Source organism: Leptonychotes weddellii, chromosome 10 (assembly GCF_054177405.1).
Source record: "Leptonychotes weddellii isolate Sample4059 chromosome 10, ASM5417740v2, whole genome shotgun sequence".
In the NCBI taxonomy this organism is placed as follows: Eukaryota; Metazoa; Chordata; class Mammalia; order Carnivora; family Phocidae; genus Leptonychotes; species Leptonychotes weddellii.
This window is the reverse complement of record NC_138378.1, coordinates 11,079,027-11,105,512: the sequence shown is the minus strand read 5'-3', so window position 1 is coordinate 11,105,512 and position 26,486 is coordinate 11,079,027. Positions and strand designations below refer to the sequence as shown.

The 26,486-nt window shown below is 44.4% G+C and overlaps 1 protein-coding gene across 3 annotated transcripts; it reads right to left on the bottom strand.

The window, feature by feature from the left end:
* Positions 1-545: 545 nt before the first annotated feature.
* Positions 546-26,473, bottom strand: ZNFX1 (zinc finger NFX1-type containing 1). Of its 3 annotated transcripts, XM_031026536.2 has the most exons (15): positions 26,316-26,412; positions 24,915-25,032; positions 24,230-24,344; positions 19,222-21,030; positions 14,929-15,060; positions 13,476-13,624; positions 12,707-12,856; positions 11,340-11,454; positions 9,811-10,061; positions 8,134-8,273; positions 6,937-7,091; positions 6,444-6,589; positions 5,345-5,455; positions 4,935-5,030; positions 546-4,066 (listed from the first exon to the last, which is right to left on the bottom strand). In XM_031026536.2, the coding sequence occupies exons 3-15, from the start codon at positions 24,288-24,290 to the stop codon at positions 1,625-1,627; spliced, it is 5,757 nt and encodes a 1,918-aa protein (XP_030882396.1). In that variant the 5' UTR covers positions 24,291-24,344; positions 24,915-25,032; positions 26,316-26,412; the 3' UTR covers positions 546-1,624. The 3 variants fall into 3 exon arrangements, with proteins under 3 accessions (XP_030882396.1, XP_030882395.1, XP_030882397.1); XM_031026535.2 differs by lacking the exon at positions 24,915-25,032 and having other exon boundaries at positions 26,316-26,473; XM_031026537.2 differs by lacking the exon at positions 24,915-25,032 and having other exon boundaries at positions 24,230-24,386; positions 26,316-26,469.
* Positions 26,474-26,486: the final 13 nt, after the last annotated feature.

Genomic DNA, 26,486 nt, shown 5'->3' with positions numbered 1-26,486 from the left:
CTGCCTTCGGCTCAGGTCATGATCCTGGAGTCCCGGGATCGAGTCCCGCATCGGGCTCCTTGCTCAGCGAGGAGTCTGCTTCTCCCTCTGACCCTCCCCACCTCATGCCTTCTCTCTCTCTCAAATAAATAAATAAAATCTTTAAACAACAACAACAAAAAAAAAAAAAAAAAAAAAAGAAATCAAATTCTAATCTAATCTAAACCAAATCTCCAAGCTAAGGTTGTTAGGTTAAAAAAGCCAAGTGCAGAACTGGGTACTTTTTTTTTTAAGGGGTTATACATTGCATGTGCATAGCTTACCTCTGGGAGGACTCAGGAAACGGTTAACAGAGTTGTCTCTAGGGAAGGAAACTTCAAGTTAAACCTTTTTATACAAAAACATTCTTTTTACCTTGAGTAAAAATGACTCACCAGCTAAATAAAAACCCCGTACCACAGAAACAGGACTGGCCTCCTTGTAGGCAGTGCCTCCATTCACATCCTCACTGTCTCAAGCCGCCCGAGCTGCTTCTGACAGTTGACGACAAATGTGGACCACTGAAATTTCTCAATCATCGTTTTTATTAATTGGCTTTATAGATTAAAGTGCATAGTAAAGACAAAAAAGGATATGCATACATAGGAAAAGGACATTTTTCTCACCAACATTAGAAAGACCTGAGATGCCTAAGTGTCTGTTCTAGGAACACTGAACTGAGGAAAATGTATGCAGGCAGCAGGCCTGGGGGCTGGCTTCTGGCATGGGTCTGGGGCCTGCAGAAGCTGCTGGCATGCTAACCCTGCCCAGGAAAAGCTATAATAGTGTTGGAACAAAGGGTCACACTTTGGATAGGTGCTGCTGGTACCAAATGTAAGTTTAGTTCCATTCAGGGCCCTGGGGAACCAGCACTGCTACTGAACTACTCCTCCTGCAGACAAAGAAACCTCCACCATCCCAAAGTGCCGGTCATAGGAGAGGGTATTGGGGAATCACTCCTTAGGTTAGCCTGGGCCTGCTGCATAAGCCCCCCAGCTGTGGGTAGTCACACCTTTCCCACTCTCAGTGAATATGTAACTGGGTCAGGGTTAGTCACTGAAGTCTTTGTCTTATCACATGCCTCCGTCTCCAGGAGCACGGGTGCCCAAGGAGGAGGGTGGGAGGGATTTTTGTGCTCCTTGAAAGGATAAGCAGTTCATAAACAACTCCTCTGGACCTCTGTTTATTAAAATTAAAGTTAGTCTACAAGTTAGGGCCTGGCAATTAGCATTCAGTCTGCTTCACTGAGTTCATACACTGTGCCCCCGGAGCACCGCAGAAAAAACATCTGACTGAGTCAGGACCCGGAGATACCGGTAGGTACCCCAAGGGGGAAGCCCCAAACGTGCTCCAGGGAGCCTGTCCACTAACTTGCAGGAGAAAAAAAGAGAAGAAATCTGTTAACTTTGCTCTCAGTTCTGGAGGTAAAGTGCTTACTCTAGCGCAGGGGAAATCTAGAAACAAATGTGGGCAACCCCTAAAAGTGGATCCTTAAGTAGGTGCTAAGACTAAAGGACAATAATAAAAAACAAACTTCGGTTCCTTCAAGAGGGAGCCGACCCCAGCCGGGAGGTGGCCAGGCACAAGGCAGCGGTGTGCCATCTTCCTACAGCATCCTCTGGATCTCCTCAAAGTTCATCAGGTTGTTGGCTGTGTCAGACCAGGCAGCATGCTGGGCTCCATCCATCTCAGAAGCAAGCTGATTGCTCCTTTCCAGAGTATGATTTATGCCCCCAATCACCTCCTTACAGTCAGGACATGTGCCCCTCTGCATGGCTCCCCCGCAATCGCTAATCACGTAGATGTGGCCATTGGGGCACTTGAACCAGTGGCCACGAGGAAAACCCATAGCATTGACTATCTGCACTCGTTCTTCCTCTGAGATGCCCAGGCCAGAGCAGGGAAGGGTGTTTTTCAGAGCTTCCATCTTTTTCTGCACAAGCTGTTCATCCTCCTGGGTGAACTTACATGTTTTCTCAAGGATCTTCCGGACACTGTAGACCTCTTCTGCTGTGCTACCTTTCATCTTCCCCTCTGCTATCTTGCAGCGGGACAGGAGGTTCACCAGGTACGTGAGCCTCTGGATTTCACTTTGGAGGTCATCCAGCTCCTGGCTGGTAAAGCTCAAACGCTTCTTGGCTAGCCACTCATGGACCTGTTCTAGTCGAATCCCCACTTTCTCTCGCTCTGAGACCTTCACCTTTTTCAGAGAATCCCACAGGCCCGCCAAGTGGTCATAGAAGCTGATGTAGTTCTCAACAAGGCCCAGGTCCTTCACGGACAGATTTTTCTGGTCTAGCTTCTCCTTCAACATCACAAAGTCTTCAGGAAGCTGCTGATGGAGGAGGCTCTTGCTCTCTAGCAGGGCCTTAAGTTGTTCCTGGCTGGCTGCAATCTCCCCTGCGGAGCCCTGAATCTTTTCCTTGACGATTTCAATCTCTTCCAGTCGCTGTTTGATGCTGGTTCCGTAGCGGAGGTTTTTACGGATGGGCACCTGGCAGATAGGGCACACCTTCAACCTGATGGCAACTTCGTCGTCCTTCTGCTCATCCATGTAGCGGTCCAGGGCTTGCACCTCAAAGATGTGGCTGCAGTCCTCTAGCTGCACAAAGCGGGCGTCGGGCTCATCCTCAAAGCCAAAGAAGATCTGGGTGACTTCCTCCTGGTGGCAGACACGGCACTTCTTGGGGCATGGCTCCCCACACAGACCAATGCAGGGGTGGCCACAAGCCAGCAGCTTGGTACAAGGCACGTAGCATGGGGGCCGGTTGCAGGGCTCAGAGCAGAGTCTGGTGCACTGGTAATGCTGGCAGCGCCAGACACAGGGTTCCACGCAGGGGCTGCACAGCTCCCCACACTTCCTCTTGCACTGGCTGTGGACACAGCGGTTCTGGCAGGTCCGCTGGCAGGGCGGGCACTCGCCGAGGCACGGCTCCTGGCACTTGTGTGAGCAGATGAGCAGGCGCTTGCAGGGCTGCTGACAGCGCTCGTGGAAGCGCCCTTCGAAGCAGCTGTGGCAGGAGCCGGGACAAGGATGCCCGCAGTCCAAGACGGCACCACACTTGGTGGTGCACTTGACTGGCAGGTCATACATGAGGTCTTGCACGTTACCACACTTCACCCGCTGGCTGTGCCCACACTTGAGTTTCACGGTGACCATTTCCGAACATAAACGCACACAGTCCTCACCACAGGGGTGGCTGCACCTGTGCCCACATTTCAGAACCTTGGGGCAAGGCTCTTGGCAGCAAAAATCTGACTCAGGCATGGAACAAGGAACCATTTGTTCGTGGCCGCACCGAAGAATGATTTTGCGCACCTTCACCTGACAAGGCTGACACTCCTGGAAGCAAACCAGAGGGCACCGGTGCCCGTCCTGGCACATGACCTTCTGGCACGGCTTCATGCACTGGAACTCCTTGTGTGAGCAATCATAGGGGTGACAGGCACGGGTGCAGACGTGCCCACAGCCGAGCCGGAACTCACAGGGTAGGCTGCAGCCTCCTTCGGGCACTTTTTGGAAATCAGAAGCTTTGGATACTAAAGTGTGGGTATCGGGATGGTTCTGGCAGCATAGCCGGAGCGTGCGGCCTATTTGATTGTTCTCTCGAAGAGTATGGATGATCTTGCTCCACAAGGGCACCTTGGCCAGCATCTGCATGTTTCCAATGCAGTACATCCCCTTCTTGGCACGGGACAAGGCCACACAGATGCGGTTGGATATCTGGAGAAAACCCACCTTGCCTTCCTCGTTGCTCCGCACTAATGAGAGGAGGATGATGTCATTTTCTTCTCCTTGGTATTTGTCAACCACATGGACCTTGACGCCAGCAAATGTCTTGGCTGGCATGAGTTTGCGCAGGCAGAAGAGCTGCCCGGTGTAGGTGGTGAGGATGGTGATCTGGGAGGGCAGGTACTCCTGACACAGGAAGTACTTGCACAGTTCCACCACGAAGCGAGCCTCATGCTGGTTCTGGTGGCTTTTGCCTTCTTGGATTTCCTGTTCAGGAAAGTTGTGTTCCACAAAGAAAAGGTTGGAAGAGACCCCCTAGAAAGGAAAAGAAGTGATATGTTAGGAGGTTCACTCATGCAATTTCTTCTGTCTTCACGTGTATTGGCCACTGGCCCTATTCCAGGGAGAGACCTTGCAAGGCTTTTTGTATACTTTGTACCAAGATCTTTAATTTTGGAGTCAATCACCATGTACTTTCTTTTGGGACCATGGCAAGTAGGGAAATGGATTAAGAATTCGTCTATTTCAGTTTTCAATACATTTGTTTGATATAAATATTTAAAACAGCCATCCACAATCCAACTATTATAGTCCAGGAAATAGGCAGCAGCTATGATGATGAAGATGTTGAGGGACCAGCTAACTTACAAGCACTCCACCGTGCTGACTGCTTTACACACACATTATTTCCCTCAAAACAATAATGTAATGAGGCAGCACCCATTATTCTCAATGTACAGAAGACCCTGACACTCAGAAATGGTATATAACTTGCTGAAAAGTTACAAAGCTACTAAGTGGCAGAGCTGGGATTCAAAACCCACGTCTCTATCTCTCAACTTCTATATTATTTCTCCCCTTAATAACCAGCTTTTAAAAAAGCTGGCTCTAGGGGTGCCTGAGTGGCTCAGTCTGTTAAGTGTCTGCCTTGGCTCAGGTCATAATCCCAGGGTCCTGGGATCGAGTCCTGCATTAGGCTCCCTACTCAGCAGAGAGCCTGCTTCTCCCTCTCCCTCTGCCCCTCCCCCCCGCTCGTGCTCATGCTCTCTCTCAAATAAAATCTTAAAAAAAAAAAAAAAAAAGCTGGCTTTAGTCCCTTCTGAAAACCCTTTTCCATCCTAAGGAAATACAGCCTTCTAGGCTGTTGAGAGCATCACAGAAAGATCAGGTAGGGCAGACTCACCTTTATCTTCTCATATTTGAGAACAGAGGGATGATTCTCCAGATCCTGGTAAATGTAGGGGGTCAAAAGCCGGGCAATTTCAGGGCGCATGCGGTGCTGAAACAAGATATATATGTCATTAGAAACATGGGCAGAGAATAAGTTTTCTAAAGACTAGGTTGCTGGTGGAAAATCTTGAGGTAACCTGAAAAGAACAGGGAGAAAAGAACAGAATGTAAACAGCTCCTTTGTCCAAAACAAACTCAACAAAGGCTGATCTTGTGGTATTTTGTAACAGAAAAGAAGTCTGACAGTCACCGCATTACTAAACCAGTTTTATTTTTATGAGACTTTCTTACTGGCAGCTGGTAGGTTCCCAGGAGACTTCTCCTGGACATTTGGGAGGTAATAATAAAAGTTCAGCTTCTCACCTGGTAATTCAGACGGACAAAGGGAATGTTTACTTTCACCAGCCGTTCAAAGAGGGATACCTCAAGGTTGAAATTCTTGGCTAGATCATACACGTTGGCACTGGGGCGCAGCTGAGAAAAGAAACAAGTCTGAGGACTCTGTATTGACATATTTTATCCATCCACCCACCAACCCACCCACTCATCAAAATGTTTTTTTAAGTGCCTTATGTGTGCTATTCTAAGTACTGACAGGCTAAGGATAAAGAGCCCCAAGGGCCATGAAGGTAAGAAATACGGGTGATGTGACAGAGTGCTCAGGGGAGGAGTTTGTTTAAATAGGCCTCTCTAAAGAGTGACATCTGAGTTGATGTCAGCATGGAGAAGTTGCTTATCATTTGAAAAGCAAACCATGAGAGGAAGCAGGAGGAGGGCAGGCGTGGGAACACAGTGGGCAAGTGAGATGGTGACAGAAGTCAGAGAAGCAGGCTGCACCTGAGAATATTTGCCTCTGTAGGCCACTTTAAGAAGCCTGATTTTTTTTTTTTTAAAGATTTTATTTATTTATTTGAGAGAGAGAAAGCACATGAGAGGGGGGAGGGTCAGAGGGAGAAGCAGACTCCCCGCCGAGCAGGGAGCCCGATGTGGGACTCGATCCAGGGACTCCAGGATCGTGACCTGAGCTGAAGGCAGTCGCTTAACCAACTGAGCCACCCAGGCGCCCCTAAGAAGCCTGATTTTTATATTAAGTCAATGGAAAATCACTGGAGGGTCTTAAGCTGTAGAGTGACATGATCTGATTTCCTTTTTTTTTTTTTTAATATTCACGGCTCCTTTATAAAGAATGGATTAGAGGAAGGCAAAAATGGAAGTAGGGGAACAGGAAGCATACTGTTTGAATAGTCCACTTAAAAGGCCAATGTAGATTATAAAAGTAGCAGAGGGAAGAGATAAAATGAATGACACTACCTCTGAAATATACCCCAAATCTAAGAGCACTTGCTCTTAGATTGAATGTGGAAGGTGAGGGAAAGAATCACAGAAAGCCACTAAGCTTGAGGACTGGTGAGTGCACCCCTCAGTCCTCTGTCTTCCATTCTTCTAGGGGTTCCTGCCCTACCTGCTGGTGGTCCCCAATCAGAATGAGGTGCTGGCAAGCTTTGCTCAGTGTGGCAATGGTGTGGGCCTCGAGGACTTCAGCAGCCTCTTCCACAATGACAATCCGAGGCTCCACCTTCTGCAGAATCTGACGGTATTTGGCAGCACCTGGAGTCAAGAGAGAAGAGCCTCCCTGAGCTCAGGCACTGGACCCTGTGACAACTGAGCCCTCACATTCACCAGGGCTGTGCTGACCACTGAATGAGAGAACAAGTGCTGCTGGGTGGTCTCCAGAGCATCACCCATGTTGGTCATTGCTGGGGTTCCGAATGCAGCAGGAATAAGTGGGTACATTTCACCATCAGTTCCCTAAACACAGCTTGCTTTCAGTAGCTTCTCATGGCCTTTTCCCTCTAACCTACTAAAGAAGCTCCTCTTTACCTGTCTTAGTCTGAGAGGAGCTTGGCACCAGGAGTGAACAGCTGGATCAGGTGGAGTTCCCCATGCTTTCCTACCTGTGGTTGTCATTCCTACAACCTGGGCATCTTTCAGGATGTGCAGGTCTTCCTGGAGCCTCAACTCGGCCATTCTCTCTGCCGATGTGCGGTACTGGCGCTCGTAGTTGAGGATCTTTCGGCGGGTGTCAGCCTGGTACATCTGTAGCCACAGCCTGGGGAATGTGAAGAACCAGAAAGGGGAAGATGTGTGCTCTTTGAGAAGGTGGAGGAACCCTCTTCGGTGTGTATAAAGTGGAACCTAGACCCTTGAGGAGCTTACAGACCAGAGAGAGAGAGGAGGAAGAGACCCAGGTTTACTGGGACCCAAGAGTCCAACTTGCCCAACAAAAAGATGTGCAGAGACGTGTACATAGGTGGCCAGGAGCTAAGGAGGGGAGTAGGATAAAGAACAGATGTTAAATATTAAGAAGAGAGTAAGGGACTTCAAAAGCTTCAAGAATTTCTCACAAATTCTCCCTGCCCCATCCCTGCCTGAGTCCCCTCCCCTAATTCTCCAGAGTCTTGGTTTACAAGTAAAACAAATCGTATCACTACACTACTCTGCTATAAAACATTCCAACGGCTTTTCAGTACACTTTGAAAAGTGGCTTTTGATAATCCACGCTCCTCATCTTTGCTCCATGAGGCCTTGCGGTCAGGCCCCTGCCCACCTCTCTCACCTCGCTTTCCATTTCTCTCTCTGAGACACAGCCATGCTGGCTGCCTTCTTTCCATTTCTCAAACGGCCATACTCCTTCCCAGGTCAAGCCTTTATGCATGTGGTCCCCATAATTTCATCTGCTCCCCATTCCCTGCTGGTCTTGTTAACGTCTACTAATCCTTCAGCTCTTGCCTCCAATGTCACTTTCCTGGACACCTCAGACCAGCTCAGATCCCGTGTTAATATTCTTAGCACTCCTTGCTCCTTTCTTTCTTAGTGTTTATGTCCACTTGTAACTTTTTATTTGTGCAATTAACTAATTTGTCTCCCTGGATAGACTTTAAGCTCTGTAAGGCTAGAGCCGAGTATCTTTTTTATCCCATGGCTGCACCCCTAGCACCCAGCTCAGGGGGGTTTTCAACCAATCGTCAGTTAACACTGTTGAAGGTCAGGGTGGAGCGACAGGGGGGTTATGTTCCAGGAACAGAAAAAGAACCCCTTGGGGAAATTACATGAACTGGTTGGGGGGCAGGGGTGGGGAGTGGGCATAATACCTATATAGCTGCCATCGAGAATTCAGGTCCAGCTGCCAAACATCCTGGATTTCACTGGCCTCGGCCTCAGTCATGGTGTTCAGTTTGCGAAGTTCAACCTTCACTTTCTTCTTCATTTTCTTTTTCTGGCTGCGCTGGGTCTGTGGACATCAATACCAGCCAGGGTTACCATCTGAACAGAGGTGGGCCCAGTTCTACGACCAAGGTGGGGGCCAGAGCACATTAAATATGGGAGCCGCCACCTCAGAACTTCTCTGACTGTCTCACACTCTCCCAACACATACCCCACTGCAGAGTGGCTAAATGAGGGCTCTGGCTAAATGAGGGCTCTGGAGTCAGTCTGCCTGGGTTCAAAGCCTCATCTACCTCTTATTAAATTGTGGGACCTAGAGTAAGTTACTCAACCTCTATGTACCTCAGCATCCCCTTCTATAAAATGAGAATAGTAACGGTACATCTTCACAGGGCTGCTGAACTGACTGAAGGAATAAATACATGGAAAGCACTTGGAATACTGCTGATGCTAGTTATCACTGAACGTCTTTTAACCACACTATTTCTCATTCCTAAAACACATGTCACCAAAGTAGCAGACACTGAGTCTTGTTGAATGTCGTACAGGGCCTGCTAAGATGGTCTTAACGCCATCATAGTACCTTCAACAAGTGGGTGAAAGGCACCATTTAAGGGAAAGTACTCTCCCCTGGCTCTGTACTAAGTCTGAGGCCATGAGCCTTTAGAAGGATTGGCATGAAAGATGGATGTCACAGTATTATGTACCTTCCCCCACCTCAAAACCAAACAAATCAACTCCTCCTAAGGCCATGTGGCAGAGAGATGCCCAATCCATAACTCAACATGCTGGGATCAGACTCCATCCATCACATACAGTGATGGTGAACTGAACTAGAAGATCAGGTTCAAAGCTAGGAGCCCAATGAAAATTGCACCTAGTCAAAGTTGCCTTTGAAAGTCCCTTAAATCATCAGTGGAGGTCAGAAAATGTTATTTTGAGTATCTGGTCCTCTACTGTCAAAGCAATGCATGGTAAATTCTGAGGACCTATTGATTCTACCAAAGGAAGGAACAGAGGGAAAGTGTGGGTGTTCACACACCATTCTGGCTTTAAGAAAAACATCAAATTCCAGGGTGAATGAAGGATGAGTATTCCATCCAGACTATGCAGTTTGCTTCATTCTGCTTTACTTGAATTCTCTAAACTCTTAATGTATTGTTCATAGGCTTATTTGTACTTGAGAAGATAATATCCACGAAAGCACCAAGCACTGAGGTCGTAAGTGTTTGATCTGACCCACATGTGAAGCATTTTTCCAAAAGTTCAAGAGAAGCATTTGGTTACCTGCTTCCTGTTTTTCTAAGTTGGAATTTCTTGCCAAGGCCCCTCTGAAAGAACATAATTTGTATACTCTCGGGAACTGGACCCATCTTATACTATGGTTAAGTTGTAAATTGGGCAAATTAAGTTAACTGTGAGGACAAGGTGAATACACTGCTGTAATAGAAGTAGGTGAAAACAAAGGGCTGCAGTTCTAATCACAACAGATGTTCTCAGGCCTGTTTCAGAAGAGTTTAACCCCCACCCAACTGGCAGTAATAACTGAACTCCCATTTCCCATTCTGTTAGGGCTTCCAGAGGACACGAGCAGGTGAGTTTACCTCCCACTCTCCTGCGGTCTGCTCCTGCCCAGCTGTTGTCCCAGGGCCATAGTTGTCTAGCCTCATGGCCAGAAGCACTTTAGCCAACTCGTGGACTGCCCCACTCTCTTCCTTCTTCCGCCGCCGGGGCCTCACCACCTCTTCCTCCTCAATCACCCGGTCTGCTTGAATTAGGTCAGCTTCCTCTGCAATCTCAATCAGCGAACCCTCCTCTTCTCCTTCTTCTTCCTCCTCTTCCCCTTCTGCCTGGGCTAGGAGGAAAGCAGGCAGGACAGTGGTGAAACTCTTGAAGCCAAACAATAGCAGAGGGCACTTACAAGAGCTCAGATGCATGAAGACATTCTCAAGGGGTTTAAGTGGTTACCTCTAGCAGGCGAAACTGGGGGAAATGAGGGTTAGGGGAGGGAGACTTAGATACTTTTTCGTTATATTTTTAAATACCATATAAATGTATTCCTTTTTTTTTAGATTTTATTTACTTGAAAGAGAGCGAGCAAGAGAGAAGGAGCAGAGGGAGGGGCAGGAGAGGGAGAAGCAGACTCCCTGCTGAGCAGGGAGCTGGACATGGGGCTTGATCCCAGGACTCTGGGATCATGACCTGAGCTGAAGGCAGATGCTTAACCAACTGAGCCACCCAGGCACCCCTAAAGGTATTCCTTTTTAAGAAAGATTTTACTTATGTCAAATACACAAAAGAGATATGCAACGTAAACGGGCAATTTAAAAGATAATAAAAGTTCGTAAAATGAACATCCAGGTACCTCACACCCAATTTAAGGAGAAAATCACCCATTTCTTGAAGATCCTTAGGGGCCTGTCTAACCTGAATTTTACTGCTCATACCTTGCCCCCCACCATTCTTTTAAAATAACTTTACCATATATATAATAAATACACACCTCTAAACAACACATCATCTAGTTTTGGCTTTTTTTTTCCTACTTTTTTGAACTCTATACCAAAGGAATAATATTGTGTATATTTTCCTACAGCTTGCTTTTTCCATTCAGCCTGTTTTTGAGATTCATACATTGCCATATATACAGTGACTCATTCCTTTTCACTGTTGTACAGTATTTCATGATCTGAATGGACAGTAATTGATCCATCTGTTGTACAAATGTTGATGAACATTTGAGTTCTTTCTATTTTTTTCTATTATTATAAAGTGGTTGTGCAAATTAATATCCCCCTTAGCAGAGTTCCTACTACTCCATGTTCTGATTTATCAGTGTGGGGTTATAGCAAACTTTAAAATTTTTGCCAGTCCGGTGCGTAACAGCATCTCATTGTGGTTTTAGCTCCTCTCATTTCTAATGAGCACTCTTTGTATGTTTACTGACCATTAGAATTCCCTATTTTGTGATGTGCTTGTAAAATGTCTTTTATCTATTTTCCTATCAAGCTATTACTTGTCTCTCTCTGATTATCGCTCTTTATACATTCTAGGTATTACTTTTGAGTTTTACTCTCTGGTCTTTACCATATTCCACCTTAAGATGTGATTCTAGGTAGACATGCATTATTACCTGTATTTTCAGGTCCTGCTGGAGCAACATTTTGGGTGAAAGAGCCGACACCCAGACCCAGCCACTCCAGCATCATGGAATGCTTCCAGCCCTGGAAGCAAATCCATTCGCTATCCTGAGGAAGGAATAATTATCAGTCACGAGAATTCTATGACAACCAGTGTAAAAGGAAAGGCTTCTGTGAAGGATCAAAAGTAGTTCCCTTAAAATTTAGAGGCTGTAAGTTGGCAACCCTTGGGCAACTAGATCATTAAATATAACTTGCATAGAATTTTTTTTTTTTTTTAAAGATTTTATTTATTTATTCATGAGAGAAAGAGAGAGAGAGGCAGAGGGAGAAGCAGACTTCCCACAGAGCGGGGAGCCCGATGCGGGACTCGATCCCAGGACTCCGGGACCATGACCTGAGCCGAAGGCAGACGCTTAACCATCTGAGCCACCCAGGCGCCCTTGCATAGAATTTTAAAAATAAAAATCTCCTCTCTTGATAAAATCGGGATCTATGGCAGCAATGAGCCTGCATTCAAGAATGGCAAGAAATGTCTGGAAGTGGGTTGCCACCACTTATTTTCCAGTCTGCCAAGCCCTCTCTACTTTCCAATGTCTCATATCTAGTCTATTAGTCATTTATGGATCCTGACTGACCCCTTCAGGCTTCTGGGTATGTAACCCTAGAAGTCAACAACTCATTGATAAGAGAGCTACCATTTCACTGGGTTCCTGGCCAACCACTTTACAGAAATCATGTCAGTTAGTCCTTAGAATATCCTTTGAAGGCAGGCGTTATTATGACCCCTGTTTGACTGCTGAGAGACCTGAGGATCACACTGGCTAAGGCACAAGTCCATCTGTATGACTTAGGTCTGCTGACTTCAAGGCTCTCTAGATGTGCTAGGTTGCCTTGTTATAATTTTGTTTGTTTTATTTAACACTCATTTATAGCACACTAATTAAACTAAGTGGTTTACAAATATTAACTTGCTTATCCAAATAATAATCCCATAAGAATTACATTGATCTAAGAAACCGCCATTTTTGCAAGTCAAATTTACAAATACTGGCAATTTCATATGATTCAACTTAATGTTATTATCATCCCCACTCTATAAAAGAGGAAGCGGGCACAGAAATTTAAGTTACCTTCCTAGAACAAAACCAAAATTCATATCTAGCAAGCTGGCTCCAGAGTCTTGTCTTGCTCTTGACTAGTATACTCAGCCAATTCTCCTCATGAAGAGGTACTTCTCACATTATGGCAGCATCAGAATTATCAAAACAGCTTATGTTTTGGATTGCTGCTTCTGCTGGAGACTCGCTCCAAGTACTGAGGCAAGAGAGATGCTTAGAGCCCTCAGGATGACCCCTACCTGTACTGGTCCATTCATCAGGCTTTTCCAGTGCTGGGGGGAGATGTATTTCTCCAGGTGCTGTTCCCGTAATACACCGCGCATGGTGCACTCCAGGGTCTGGGCCCCTTCATGCAGCTCTTGCTCTGACTCTTTCATTTGTGTCACAATCTGCCAAGAACAGAAGGAAAGAAATGATGAGGAAGCACCATCATCCCCTGAATTCAGTTCCTGCCGTGAGAGAAAACAAAGCTAAGACAGGAACAGCAAGAAGAGAGAATAAATAAATAGACCAGTCAACAAACCAACTTCCAACCACATTATTGTGGTCTCAAAACCAAAGGATTACTATCCAAAATGTCTAAAAGACTCCTACCAACCAGTAAGAAAAGGAAACAACTAATACAACAGAAAAACAGGCCAAGGATACTGCTGCAGACACTTCTCTCTTTCTTGGTAATAGGAACTCAGAGTTTTGTTTGGGTACACTGCTGCCCAGCTAGAAGATGGGCTGTAAGCTAGGGCTGCTGGTGGTTTGGGGAAGTGGCTTTAAAAGGTCCTGGCAGGGGCTGGGAGGGGTGGTGTGCCCTTTCTGCCCTTTCTCCATCTTGATTATGAGGGCAAAGGTCACACCATGGGACCAGCAGAGTGGACTGTTGGAAGGAACCTCGGTCCTTCACCACTCTGTAGAGTGCCTCCCTATCGTCCCTGGACCGCATACCCAGAGAGACACTGCTCTCTAGCAAATTTCCACCTTGAACTATCTCGGATAGCCCCAGCTGGAACTCACACTCATGTAGGCCCTCCGGAGGTGCATGGGGAGGCTACGGCGGAACTCCCGCTTGTTCCTCAGCTCTCTCAGGGTGAACTGCTTCAGGATTTCACTGTTGCTCCTTCCACCTACCCGCACAATGCTGGTCTTCTGACACTTGTAGATGCCTGTGGAGCAAGGTGGAACACAGCAGAGGTGAGACAAGCTATGCTGGATTCTCTTAGGAGAGAGCTCTATGTGTTTGGGATATTGTCACAGCTGCTCCCTTAGGGAACAAGCTGATGCTTACAGGAATCTACCCCAGAGATGAAAGACCTGCAGAGCCGTAGTGTGGTGCTTAAGAACATAGGCTTTAGAATCAGACAACTGGGGACCCAAATCTTGATTTCACCACTATTGCTATGTAAACTACAGCAAGTTACTTAACTTGAGCTCCAGTTCTTCATCTGTGATTTGAAGACAGAAATACTTTCCTTACAGGGCTATGGTCTGGATAAATGAGAGAGCATCTGTATAGCTCCCAGGCAGGTCCTGGCACAAGGCAAGCACTTAGTAAATGTTCTCTGTTATTCACTCTACAGGTATTTGCTGATTGGTCATTGTGTGCCAGGCATGTGCTAGGTTCTTTAGATATAACTTAAGACTCAGTTCCTAATTTGTTCTCATGTCTCGCAGTCTGGCAGAGAAGATACACATTAAACAGTTTATCATAATAGCAATGAGTACGGTAAAGACTATAAGCTCATGATGCTCTAAGTATGTAACAGGGGACCTTACCTAGTTTAGGTGGGTAGTGATCTAATTCTTGAGGGTCTAGTATTTAAACTGAGATCCCAAGAATAAAAAAGATTTAATCTAGATTAAAGGAAGATATAGAATGGAAAATATTATAAGGAAAATGAAAAACATATACTTATTCATTCATTAATGCAATTAGTATTTTTTTCAGTACCTAGTATGTGCCAGAATCTATGACTATAGCAAAAAACGGGACTATCCCTCACAGTTTTTAGAGTCTAGGGTAAAAACACATACAATAAATTGTTACATACGTATTAAGTTTCTGAAGAAAAAATACAAAAGGAGACTTAACCGTGTCTAGGGGCAATTGGGGGTCTACTTGAAGAGAGATTTAAGGTGACACCTGAAGAATGAATTGGAGCCAACCAGGCTAGATGAGGTCAAGATGGAGAGAGAGGGAGAGAGAAAAATGTGCCTTCTAGGGAGGGGAAAACAGTATGGTCCAAGGGAGAAGCTGGAAGAACTGAAGACAATTGGTGTTGCTGGAGTTAGGGAGAACAAGGGAAGAGGTAGGAGATAATGCTCAGAATTAGGCTGGAGCAGACCACACAGGGCCTTGCAGGTCATAGAATGGACTATGGACTTAGTTCAAAGACATTAAAAAGCTACTGAAGTTGCTGATAGTTCAATTATAAATGTCTTGATGGAGAACAATTTGGCCTAGACTTACCTTCCAGAAACTGGTCCAAAGCATGATTAGTGTAGCATACAACCAAGATGGGGAATTTCTGGACGCTAATTTGCCAGACAGGCTCGTTGGTTAGAAGCGCCTGAACAATTTTTAGACCCACATAGGTTTTGCCTAGAAAACAAGGAAACAGGAGAGTTAAAAAAAAATTAAAGACTTCCTAGAAGGAGTAATTAATTATTTACAGCACATTATTATTTTATTTTATTTTTAAAGATTTCATTTATTTATTTGACGGAGAGATACATAGCGAAGAGCAGGAACACAAGCAGGGGGAGTGGGAGCGGGAGAAGCACACTTCCCACTGAGCAGGGGCTCGATCCCAGGACCCTGGGATCATGACCTGAGCCGAAGGCAGACGCTTAATATTGAGCCACCCAGGAGCCCCAGCAAATTATTATTTTAAAAAATTTAAACTGAGATTGTTTAAAATCCAAGAAGCACAAATGGGTATATAACGAAAAGCCCCCGTGCTTTTCTGGCCCCAGCCACCCAGTTCCTCTCTTGGAAGCAACCGATATTACCAGTTTTTTGTGTCACTTTCCAGAGTTAGTCATACTTTGCAAATGCAAACAAGTAAAAACACAGTCTTTCTCTAGCCTTCCCTTTTTTTTTAAATGGAAATAGTTGCAGACTATTTTCACTATTCTGCATCTTGCTTTTTTCACTTAATGTACCTTGGAGATAGTTCTCTATCAGCACATAAAAAGAATCCCCCCTCCCCTGTCTCTTTTTTCAGTTGTAAGATGTTTTTTTCACAACTGTAAGGTATTTTTTAGCCAGTACCCTCATGCAATAAATTATTTAGAAATGCTTTCTATATATCACAATAGACTTGCCTTTGTGATAGGAGGGGAAAACTCAAAGAAATCAATATTGAAGTTAGAGTTACAGACTCATTCGTAAATGGCCAATAACTAATTAAGTCTACAAACAGCTAAATTCTTACTCTGTGTCAGGCTGAGAAGGTAGCTACTGTCCTGGTAAAACTCAGAGTAAGTGAGGAAGCAACAGAAGAAAATCAAAGATTTCAGTATAGCAAGATAAATAACAATTTCCTTCCTTTTTTTCCTTCAAATAATAAGTACTGAGTGCCTAATACATGTCAGGCACTGGGTTAGGTGCAAGAAATAGGACAGTCAGCAAAACAGCCACGGTTCTTATCTTCCTGGAACGTACAGACTTGCAGAAGAAAAAGATATCAATCACACAAACAAATGTAAAATCATAAAGGTGGGAAATGAGAAATACACGGTACCCCCCAAAAAAATAATTGGGAGTTTGGCGTAGTCGATAAAGTTAGAAGAGACTTCCCTGGGGAAGTGAAAACGGAGTTAAGAGTGGGCAAGAAGGAATAGGGATGGGGCTGCCATCTTCCAGGTAAGTAAAGACTGAGGCTTGGCTTCAGCAGTAGAGATGAGATAAGGAGGCAGACCGGGGAGAAGTTTCAGAGGTTAACATCGATTGGAACTTGATGATGGTTTGGTTAGGGTGGGAAGCAGAAAAGGAAAACTAGGTATCTAGTTACAGGACTGGATGGATAAGGATACCTCAAGAGGAAAGAAAATCTCTATAATTCAATATTTACTCTATCTCCTCCTCCTACTTCCTTCCCCTTAGAACGGGTACTTTTTGGGATTTCCACCTCAAAAATGACTCCCTTTATTACTTCCCCCTCATATTCACAGTTATGCTCTTTCCTAATAACCATTTAGGTATGTGACTTAAGCAAGCCTGAAATTATTACTATACTTGGAACTAAAGTCCTACTTCAAGTAATTAACATTAAGGGAAATTATCTGTAACATGTAGATTTTGAGACAAAACGGCTCCTACAAATCAATAAGAAGCCATTTGAAAAGAAGCCAATCCACAGAAGTAGTAATATAAACAGCTAATAAACTCAAGAAAGGATATTTAATCTCATTCTTCATTAAACAAATACATATTAACCACTGTGATATACATTTCCAGGGGGCAATTTGGCAAGATCTATTAAAATTACAAATTTACATATTCTTTGATCAAGTTAGGAATTTCTCTTCTGCATTTATTTTGTTTGCATATGAAATGACTCACAAATAAGGCTATTCATTGAAATGTTATTTATATTAATAAATCTTTCCACATGGGACTGGTTAGATTATTCCATTGCATGGAATATTATGCAGTCATAAACAAGAGCTACTACTTATGTACCAATATGAAAAGATCACCAAGATATTTTATAAGTGGACAAAGCAACATGCACAAGAGTGTTTCTAGCACAGTGGGTTAAAAAAAACTAAGGGGTGGGGTGCCGAGGAGCTGGCTCAGTCAGTGAAGCATGTGACTCTTCGTCTCAGATTATGGGTTCGAGCCCCACATTGGATGTGGAGATTACTTAAAAATAAAATCTTTAAGGGGCGCCTGGGTGGCACAGTTGGTTAAGCATCCAACTCTTGGTTTCAGCTCAGGTCATGCTCTCAGGGTCATCAGATTGAGCCCTGAATTGGGTTCTGTGCTCAGCGTGGAGTCTACTTAAGTTTTTCTTTCCCTTGTCCTCTACCCATCCCCCCTGTTCTCTCTCCCAATCTCCCCAAAATAAATAAATAAATCTTTAAAAAAAAAAGAAAATCTTTAAAAAACAAAGAAAAGAAAATAGTAAAGGGTAGTAAATATATTCAATTCATGCATTTGCTTGAATATTCATAGAATATCTCTGGAAGGATAAAATAAGAAAATAACATTGTTTGCTTTAGGGAAGGGAACTGAGTGGAATAGTAAGAGGAAGGAGACTTTTTAAAAACTTTGAACCATTTTTTATTAAACTAAAAACAGGGGCATCTGGGTGGCTCAGTCAGTTGAGCAGCTGATTCTTGATCTTGGCTCAGGTCATGATCTCGGGGTCCTAGAATTGGGGCCCCACGTCGGGCTCCGCACTTGGCGGGGAGTCTGCTTAAGGATTCTCTCTCTCCCTCTGTCCCCCCCCCCACCTACGTGCTCTCTCTCTAAATAAATAAATAAATCTTAAAACAAACCAAAAACGTAAAAACTGATGGGCCAAAATTTTTAACCTTGCAGATCAGCAAAAAAGACGGGTAACAAGACTAGAAAAGATGTAAGGAAATGGGAACACTAGTTCATTCTTGGTGGAAGTATAAACTGGTAATCCTCTTTTTTTTTTTTATTTCATTTATTTGAGAGAGAGAGAGCACACAAGCAGGGGGGAGGGGCAGAGGGAGACGCAGACCCCATGCTGAGCAGGGAGCCCGACACGGGACTCGATCCCAGGACTGTGGGATCATGACCTAAGCCAAAGGCAGATGCTTAACCAACTGAGCCACCCTGGCACCCCTCTTTTTTTTTTTTTAAGCCTTCAAAGTATCTCTTTAATTATGCATATTTTCCCATTATGTAAGTGTTTCTTACCAGAAAGAACCTTCCACTGGTGCCTGGGTGGCTCAGTCAGTTAAGCATCTCTCGGTTTAGTTCAGATCATGATCTCAGGTTCCTGAGATCGAGCCTCACATCAGACTCTGAGCCAAGATAAGTATGGTGTGGTAGATAGGAGAGCCAGGACAAAATGAGCCAGACTGCCTGAGTTCAAGTCCTAGGTCTGTCACTTACCATCTGTATGAATGTCAACATATTATTCAACCTCTCTTTGCCTTAGTTTTTCATCTGTAAAATGGAATTGTTTCTACTTCAGAGTTGTTTAAGATGTAATGAGTTGATATACATGGAAAGCATATAAAACACTACTTGGCACATAGTGCTGTTATTATGTATTTGATACTATTTAACATAAAATCAGGGGCACCTAGGTGGTTCAGTCAGTTGGGCATCCGACTCTTGATTTTGGCTTGTGTCCTGATCTCAGGGTTGTGGGATCGAGCCCCGAGTCAGGCTCTGTGCTTGGCATGGAGTTTCCTTGTCCCTCTCCCTCTGCTCCTCCCCCTGCTTATTCTCGCTTTCTCAAATAAATAAAATTTCTTTAAAAACTAATAAGTAAATATAAAACCAAATAAAAATTAATATAGCCTTTGACGAAGCAAAGGTCATGCAACTTCCTAAGTCTGACCCCATAGCAGTCTTCTCTAACCTTGAGATTTTGATTACTATGCATACGAATGGATGCCCACTGGAAAATCACCAGGAACAGCTACTTTATAGATAAGTCTAATGCCCATTTTAGGAGAATGTCTCTGATCAAGATACTCTAGAAACCTACAGTCAAGCCTCCCTTGCCTATCTCATAGGGCAGATGTCATGTGGTCTGAAAAATTCTCTTACCTGTTCCAGGAGGACCTTGAATAATAGCCAGTTCCCTTGTGAGAGCAAACTGCAAGGCTTCCATTTGAGAGTCATCCAGCTTCAAGGCTTCTTTTGAGGGCCACTGGCTGGGGTCTAAGACATTCACTCTGGCATGTCTCAAGCCCTCAGCATTGCTCAGAGATTCTCCAGTGGCCGAGGGATTCTTTATTAAGGGAGTGAAATCATATCTACCCCCCATTAGCAAGTACCGTGGCTCCTTCACGTAAGAGTCACATTCCACAATGTTCCTCTGGAAGGGGACGTCTTCCTCCTGGACCTCCTGGAGTCCTTCCAGGACATGCCTATAGGCCTCAAAGTATGCAGTTGTCTCCACCATGAGGAAAGAGTCAGATGGCTGGACCTCTGCTAGCAACTGTTGGCTCTGCTCATTGAAGGAGAGCTGAACAATTCCTCGGCAGAGATCTTCCTGCTCCCGGTTAGACACAGTGGCAAAAAGAAATGTTTCAAAGTTGTCCTTGGACATGCACACCAAAGATCCATAGAGCAATCGCTTGGAATTCTGCCAGCGAACAAACTTGAGTGGTTTTGTGTCAAACTGCACCTTGTAGACAATGCCTGATGATGAACACACGGGGGTGATAATCCTGGTATCAAAGTAGATTCGGATGTCATCAAACTTTCTCTTCCTCAGGCCTTGGTCTTCAAAGCTTTGGAGAAGTTCCAAAATGCCTTCTCGCAGGGGTCTAACAAAATCTTCTCTCAAGAGTCGGAAGTGGGTATCCAGATAGATAGCAGTGCTTTCATATTTTCCAGTAATGATGTTGGGACGAAGGAATGGCCTCTCATCCAAGTGCACTTCATTGTAAGTAGGGTAAATGGGCATGGTCCTGTAGCTCTCAACATGGCCTTCTGCCTCAGGCTGCACTAATGTGTAGGTGTCCACTCTTAAAGTGCCCTCTCGCCTCTTTTCCTGCAGATGTTCAATGATGGTCTGCACCTTTTCCAGGTTCTTCTCTGTCTCCTCTTCTATGTCAACCCCAGAGGCCCTCAAAGCATTCAGAGAAGCTGGCAGGAGGGAAATGAGCATGGAAGTTTCCTGCACAGAGCTGGCGGGGAAGACACTTACAAGATCCTGGAGGAGGGAGATGATGTTGCTTATGTGTTCTGGATATTGGTTTCGAATATCAGGGATGGGCTCAGTGATCATCCCTACCACGTAAGTCGGGAGGCAGACTTTGAGGAATTTGGAGTTCTTCAGCATGCCCAGGACATGGAGAACGCTCTGGCGGTCCATTTTAGAACTGCAAGCCTTCCGAAGAACCTGGCAGATGAGCTCAAGGAAGTTGGATTTCATAACAGAATGAGACAGGAGCTCTTTCAGCCCTACACTTGTAGCAAGAGTGATGACCACCTCAGAAGGGTCTTTCTGCAGAAGATTTTCTAGGAATTTGTAGCCCAGTTTCTTCACCTGCTGTGGCTGTTCTGAAGGCTTCTGGTGGGGGGTCCGCCACTGCTGGAAGTTTTCATCAGACCATGATGGTCTGTGATTCCTTCCCTCCTGGTTGCCATTTCTCCGCCTAGCATCATTTTCCTGACCACGTCTTTGGCCTCTAGGTTCATCACTGGTGTGCCCCTCATGGCTTCTCCTTCCCTGATGTGGGTTCCTGCCCATAGCTCCAAACCTTTCTTCTCTCTGCCGTACAGGAACAGCGTGGTTGGTGGCCCTAGGATGCCTTCCGGGCTGGTTGGCTCCTCCTCTGAGAGCACTGGCTGGTGGGTTATTGGCCTGATTTCTAGCTCTTGGTGGTAATTCTCCATCTACAGGCCCTAAACACAATGGAAATATTGGGTAAGCACAAAAATGAAGGTGTAAGGAAATCTAATAGAACAACAATGGAAAGACTCATTTTCAAAAACAACTAAGGAACTCAGATTTTCTTTGCAGAGAAAGTTTCCTAAAAAGCCATGTAATAAATGTAAAATAGATTACTATGGTTGCTGTATATATTATGAAAACATTGTTTTTTCAGAGGGTGCAAAAGGGAAAAAGAATAAACATCTGCTGGGGCACCTGGCTGGCTTAGTTGGAAAAGCACGCAACTCTTGATCTTGGGGTCCTGAGTTCAAGCCTCACGCTGGATGTAGAGATTACTTAAATAAATAAAACTTAAAAAAACAAGAATAAACATTTTTTGAATGCCTAATACATACTAGAGAATAAATACTTGCAGTATCTCATTTAGTCCTCATAAGCTGGGATTGTTTCAGAGGGTCAAAAAGATTAGCTCATTGCTTCTAGTTTTTTGCCAATACCAAATGATTGCCAAAACATGAGTTCCACAGCCAAACAGATCTGGTTCAAATCTCATCCTTGATACTTCCTCACTGTATAACCTTGGCCAAGTCGCATAATTTCTCTAAGCCTAAGTATCTATGTGGGTGTAAATATTAAATATTTATAAGATGCTTAGTAGAGTATCTGACACATAAAAAGTTCTCATTACTAGCAGCACTAATACTACTTTTCTATTGGGAATACCCTATTGACTTCTAGAGTCACTGGTTCTACCACTAAACAATTACGTCACAGGCGACAGAGGCATCAAGTGGGATAAAGTTACAAGAGAAATGCTTCTTGAATTTGTCCAGCATCAGATGGCAAAGGGGATGGTGGGGCTTCCTTTACCAAGATGTTTTTGAGCTAATTAATACGTTGAAAAGGAAATTGAAAAATGAAACTGAACTTCTGTTTTAGGAAACTAAAAAATGAAACTTAAGTTTTTCTCCCTTCTGAAGCACAAGTTCATCCACATAGTATTATCTACTATCAACCCTCAGACAAGAAGTTGTTGGGGGAGGGAGGAGATACACCCAGTCCACACATGAAAGTTAACATCACCCTGTGGATAAAGCTGAACTTGTTTTCCTTAATCTGCCACACATTTCTTTTTTTTTTTTTAAAGATTTTTTTATTTTTATTTTTTTTATTTTTTATTTATTTATTTTTATTCTTATGTTAATCCCCATACATTACATCATTAGTTCTAGATGAAGTGTTCCATGATTCATTGTTTGTGCATAACACCCAGTGCTCCATGCAGAATGTGCACACATTTCTTTTTTAAGATTTTATTTATTTGACAGAGAGAGACACAGTGAGAGGGAACATAAGTAGGAGAGGGAGAAGCAGGCTTCCCGCCGAGCAGGGAGCCCAATGCGGGGCTCGATCCCAGGATGCTGGGACCATGACCGGAGCTGAAGGCAGACACCCAACAACTGAGCCACCCAGGTGCCCCTTGCCACACATTTAAGTAACTTGGCCAATGTACCCAAGCCCAGTTTTTTTTTGTTTTTTTTTTTAAAGATTTATTTATTTATTTGAGAGAGCGAGAATGAGAGAGAGTACATGAGAGGGGGGAGGGTCAGAGGGAGAAGCAGGCTCCTCGCTGAGCAGGGAGCCCGATGCGGGACTCGATCCCAGGACTCCAGGATCATGACCTGAGCCGAAGGCAGTTGCTTAACCAACTGAGCCAATCAGGCGCCCCCAAGCCCAGTTTTTTTCACTTTCCTCTCCTATAAAATTGACAGAGCTGACCCAACTTAGCAGAATTACTTGGGAGATTTAAAAACAGCAAAATAAGATTGTATACAATGATGTGAAGGTAAAAATGTTATGAACACACATCATAGTCAAGATGATCGTACCATTTCATGACATCAGATGCTAAATCCATTTTTGTACATTTTTTGTTTTGCACTTTGTAGAGGAAATTTTATCGTGACAACATAAAGGAACATTTGATAAAACATAAATACTGTATTACTGAAATCTAAATTTTGTAAGTGTTACTTTCTTATTCACTTTTCAAACTCTCAAAGTATCAGAAGAAAGTCCTCCTTCTAATAAAACTTGATGTTTTAAAGAATGAAAACCTGTATTGTTTCTCCCACATTCTTCCAACATTCATGCAGCTCATAAAATAAAATTCAAGTTCTTTCTCATCTGTTCCACAGCTAAACTCAGATGACATATTGCAAACTTAGGGAAAACCAAGAATCCATTTGGTTTTGTTTTAGAAAGTTCTAAGCAAACAATCATCATAGCAATAGTGATGCTTTCGGAACTGCTTTGGTGACTAGGGTTCTAGACACGTTATCACATACACATCCACTAGCCATGTATGAATGTTAAGAATATTAGACATGGCTAGTCTGATAAAGATGTGTAAAACAACACATGTAACTTTGAAGACTTAATACCAAAAATAGGGTAAATATCTCATTAAAATTTCTTTATACTGATAACACCTTAACATAATATTTAAATATTTGGGGGAACAGGTAAAAACACGGAAATTATTAAAGTACTATGATAATAAGATACATGCATTCAAGGGGCACCTGGGTGGCTCAGATGGTTAAACGTCTGCCTTCAGCTCAGGTCATGATCCCAGAGTCCTGGGATCAAGCCCTGCATCGGGCTCTCTGCTCGGCAGGAAGCCTGCTTCTCCCCCTCCCACTCCCCCTGCTTGTGTTCCCTCTCTCGCTGTGTCTCTCTCTGTCAAATAAATAAATAAAATCTTAAAAAAAATATATATATATATGCATTCAATTATTACAATAAAATGACATCATCTGGATATACTTATTTAAATAGGTGTTAAATTTTATTAAATTAGTAATAAATTTCAAAAACGGATTTCACCTGTTTCTTTTTGCTGTTTTAATGATGCTACTAAAAAATTAAAGATTACATTTTTGACTTGATTATGTTTCTATTGGGTGGTGTTGCTCTAAACCAGTTATTTCCAATTCAGACACCTTATCACTACCTTTGTTAAAGTGAACTGTACCCATTCATCAGCTCTCTTAGGGAAAAGAGAAGGCTATTTATTTTTCAGAGTCATTCATGCTATGGCTAAGGAATAAGTCATTCTTTACTTGAGAGATGCTGTCAATCTTAGGTGGGCCTGCTTATTCATACAGAACTCAATTTCCTTCCCATTAGGTAGAAAATCTTGCTCACCTCTGTGGTTAGTATAGGGATTCCTTGGCCAGGCCTCCAAGCAAGGTCTTCTGTCCTCCATGTCTGAGTTACCCGAATTCCTTCACGTTCACGTTACTTTCAGTTATCTGGAAATCTGCACAGATTGAGAGAGATCAGGGTCCTTGAAATACAGCATCTAGCAGAAAAAAATCCAAAATAGCATCAAGCCAATCCTTCTGCCTCTACATCTTAATGATCTGTTAACTAAGAGTTAAACACAGATTTAATCGTGGGCACGAGTGTTCAACTCTGTGAATGCCCAAATATGACATAAAATGTTAAGTTCACAATTTAGATGATTTCAACTTTCCCCTTCTCTTTATCCTTGCATTTCACTGAGGTAGAAGGAATTATCAATTCCCATTCAAAACTACTATTTGGTTTATGCCTTTAGTCAAGTTACTTAATCAGTTGCTAGGATTCCTTTTCCTCTCCCATAAAGCAGACAAATATTGTTTCCAGGACAGAAAGTAGTACATTTCTGTTAATCCAAAAATGATGTATTCACCATCCCACCCAGCATTTCTATTATACAGTATTCTATAGCTCACAGTATTCTATAGTTTGTAAATAATTAGTGAGCAGTTATCCCTTATCCTATTCTTTGGAATGCAGCCAAACTGATTAAGCCCTCTATTCTACTGAATCAAGAGAAGGAAATTACATGTTTCAATAACCAGAGGCTTAGCCTCTACAGGATGCTGTTTCCCCAGGATCAGCTAGAAATCTGTAGTTCTTTCCTTCTCCTCTTTCTTCTACCTTGAAGGTTTTTGACAGTGATCCTATAAGAGGAAGAGAAAGCCCCTTTAAGGGAACTTCTTAGTACAACTCACACACATCATATGACCTGGGGCTAGGGAAAGAGTGGGTGACTCAGAGTCCTCAGCAAAGGGATTTCTGAGACTGTCCCTCTCACTGAGTTTTAAAATATTCATAGTTGGAAACTGTGAATAGATTTGGCATTATATGAGGAGTAGCTTTTATCCTCCTCAGAAAAAGGAGTCCTTTTCCTTCCTGCTGGGAATATTGTGGGTGCATCTCTTTCCTCATCATATCAAACCTAGCTCTCAAGTGCAGATTCAGTATTTTGGTTTTGGGGGGTTTTTTTCCTTAATTAAAAAAAAAATTCTGAGAAGAAAATGCCTTCTTTCTCTTGTTGAAAAATACTAAAATAGAAACTCAGAAATTTTCTGGGATGAAAGAAATGGGAAAAAACAAAAAAGAGAGCAAAGGGAGGACCAAAGAGAACAGGAAATGCCATGAAAAAAGGCAGACTAAAGTGGGTCTCTTTGGGAGTCAAGGCCTAAAAGGGCAGGAAGAAGAAAATCAGTGATGGCCAAGCTGGTAGAGGGGTCAAATCAGAGGAGAATGGTAATTACCACAGTGAGGGGAATGGAAGAGACTGAAACGCGCAGCCAGAGGTGGGTATCAGGGGAATTCTCCAGGGTCCCTAGAGGGTAGTAGAAGGAAGAATGGAGGAATCACTGGCACCCAGGAGCCCAGGGGGTCCTGATGGAAGTATTAGGGGGTCGAGGGGGAGTCAGGGCCGTGCGGTAGCATGAAGAAGGTGCCATGGCTAGGCTGGGCCGGAATGGCAGGGGAGGTAGGGGGGCCTTCAGAAGAAGAGGGTCGGGCTGAGCTCAGTTGGGGGGGGGGCCTATAAGTAGGGATGGGGCGTGCAGGTGCTGAGGGTGCTTCCTAAAGCTGGGGGTGAAGAAGGCGATGGCAGGTAAGGACAGACGAAGATGAAGGGGGCGGCTGGGGCAGAAAGCGAGGGCAGAGATGGAGGTGGGGAGCAGAACTATCTGAGGGGATCAGAGGCAGAGGTGGCGATGGGGGCGCCGAAAGGGCAATGGGGCTCTGAGGGGGGCACCTGGGACTCTGAGATGGATGATGGGGAGACGGGGCGCCAAAGGGGTGGCGGGGTACTGAGGAGGCGGCGGGGATGCTGAGGCGAGTACGCGGCGCCGGGGAGAAGCGGCGGCAGAGGCAGTGGCGGGCGGCGCGGGCGCCGGGGGTCGCTGCGGGCAGAAGCAGGTGCGGGGCCGGGGCGGGGGTCACTCACCCGGCTCCGGCGCGTCTTCTCGCAGCCGCAGCCTTCGCACTGGTGCTCGGGCCCAGGAAGGTCCGCGGCCCCGCCCGGCGCCGCGCACTTTCGGTTTCCTTTCCCCGCAGACACTGGGCGGGGCGAGGGGCCGGGCGGGCGGCCGGGAGGAGGAGGAGAACTGGGATGGGG

Excerpts from the sequence above, each read along its gene's own strand:
- ZNFX1 (XM_031026535.2), bottom strand. The coding sequence starts at position 24,290 with ATGGAGGACAGAAGACCTTGCTTGGAGGCCTGGCCAAGGAATCCCTAT. Across the intron at positions 11,455-12,706 it reads TGATGAATGGACCAGTACAG|GATAGCGAATGGATTTGCTT; the intron begins GTAGGGGTCATC and ends TTCCTTCCTCAG. Across the intron at positions 4,067-4,934 it reads TCAAATATGAGAAGATAAAG|GGGGTCTCTTCCAACCTTTT; the intron begins GTGAGTCTGCCC and ends TTTCCTTTCTAG.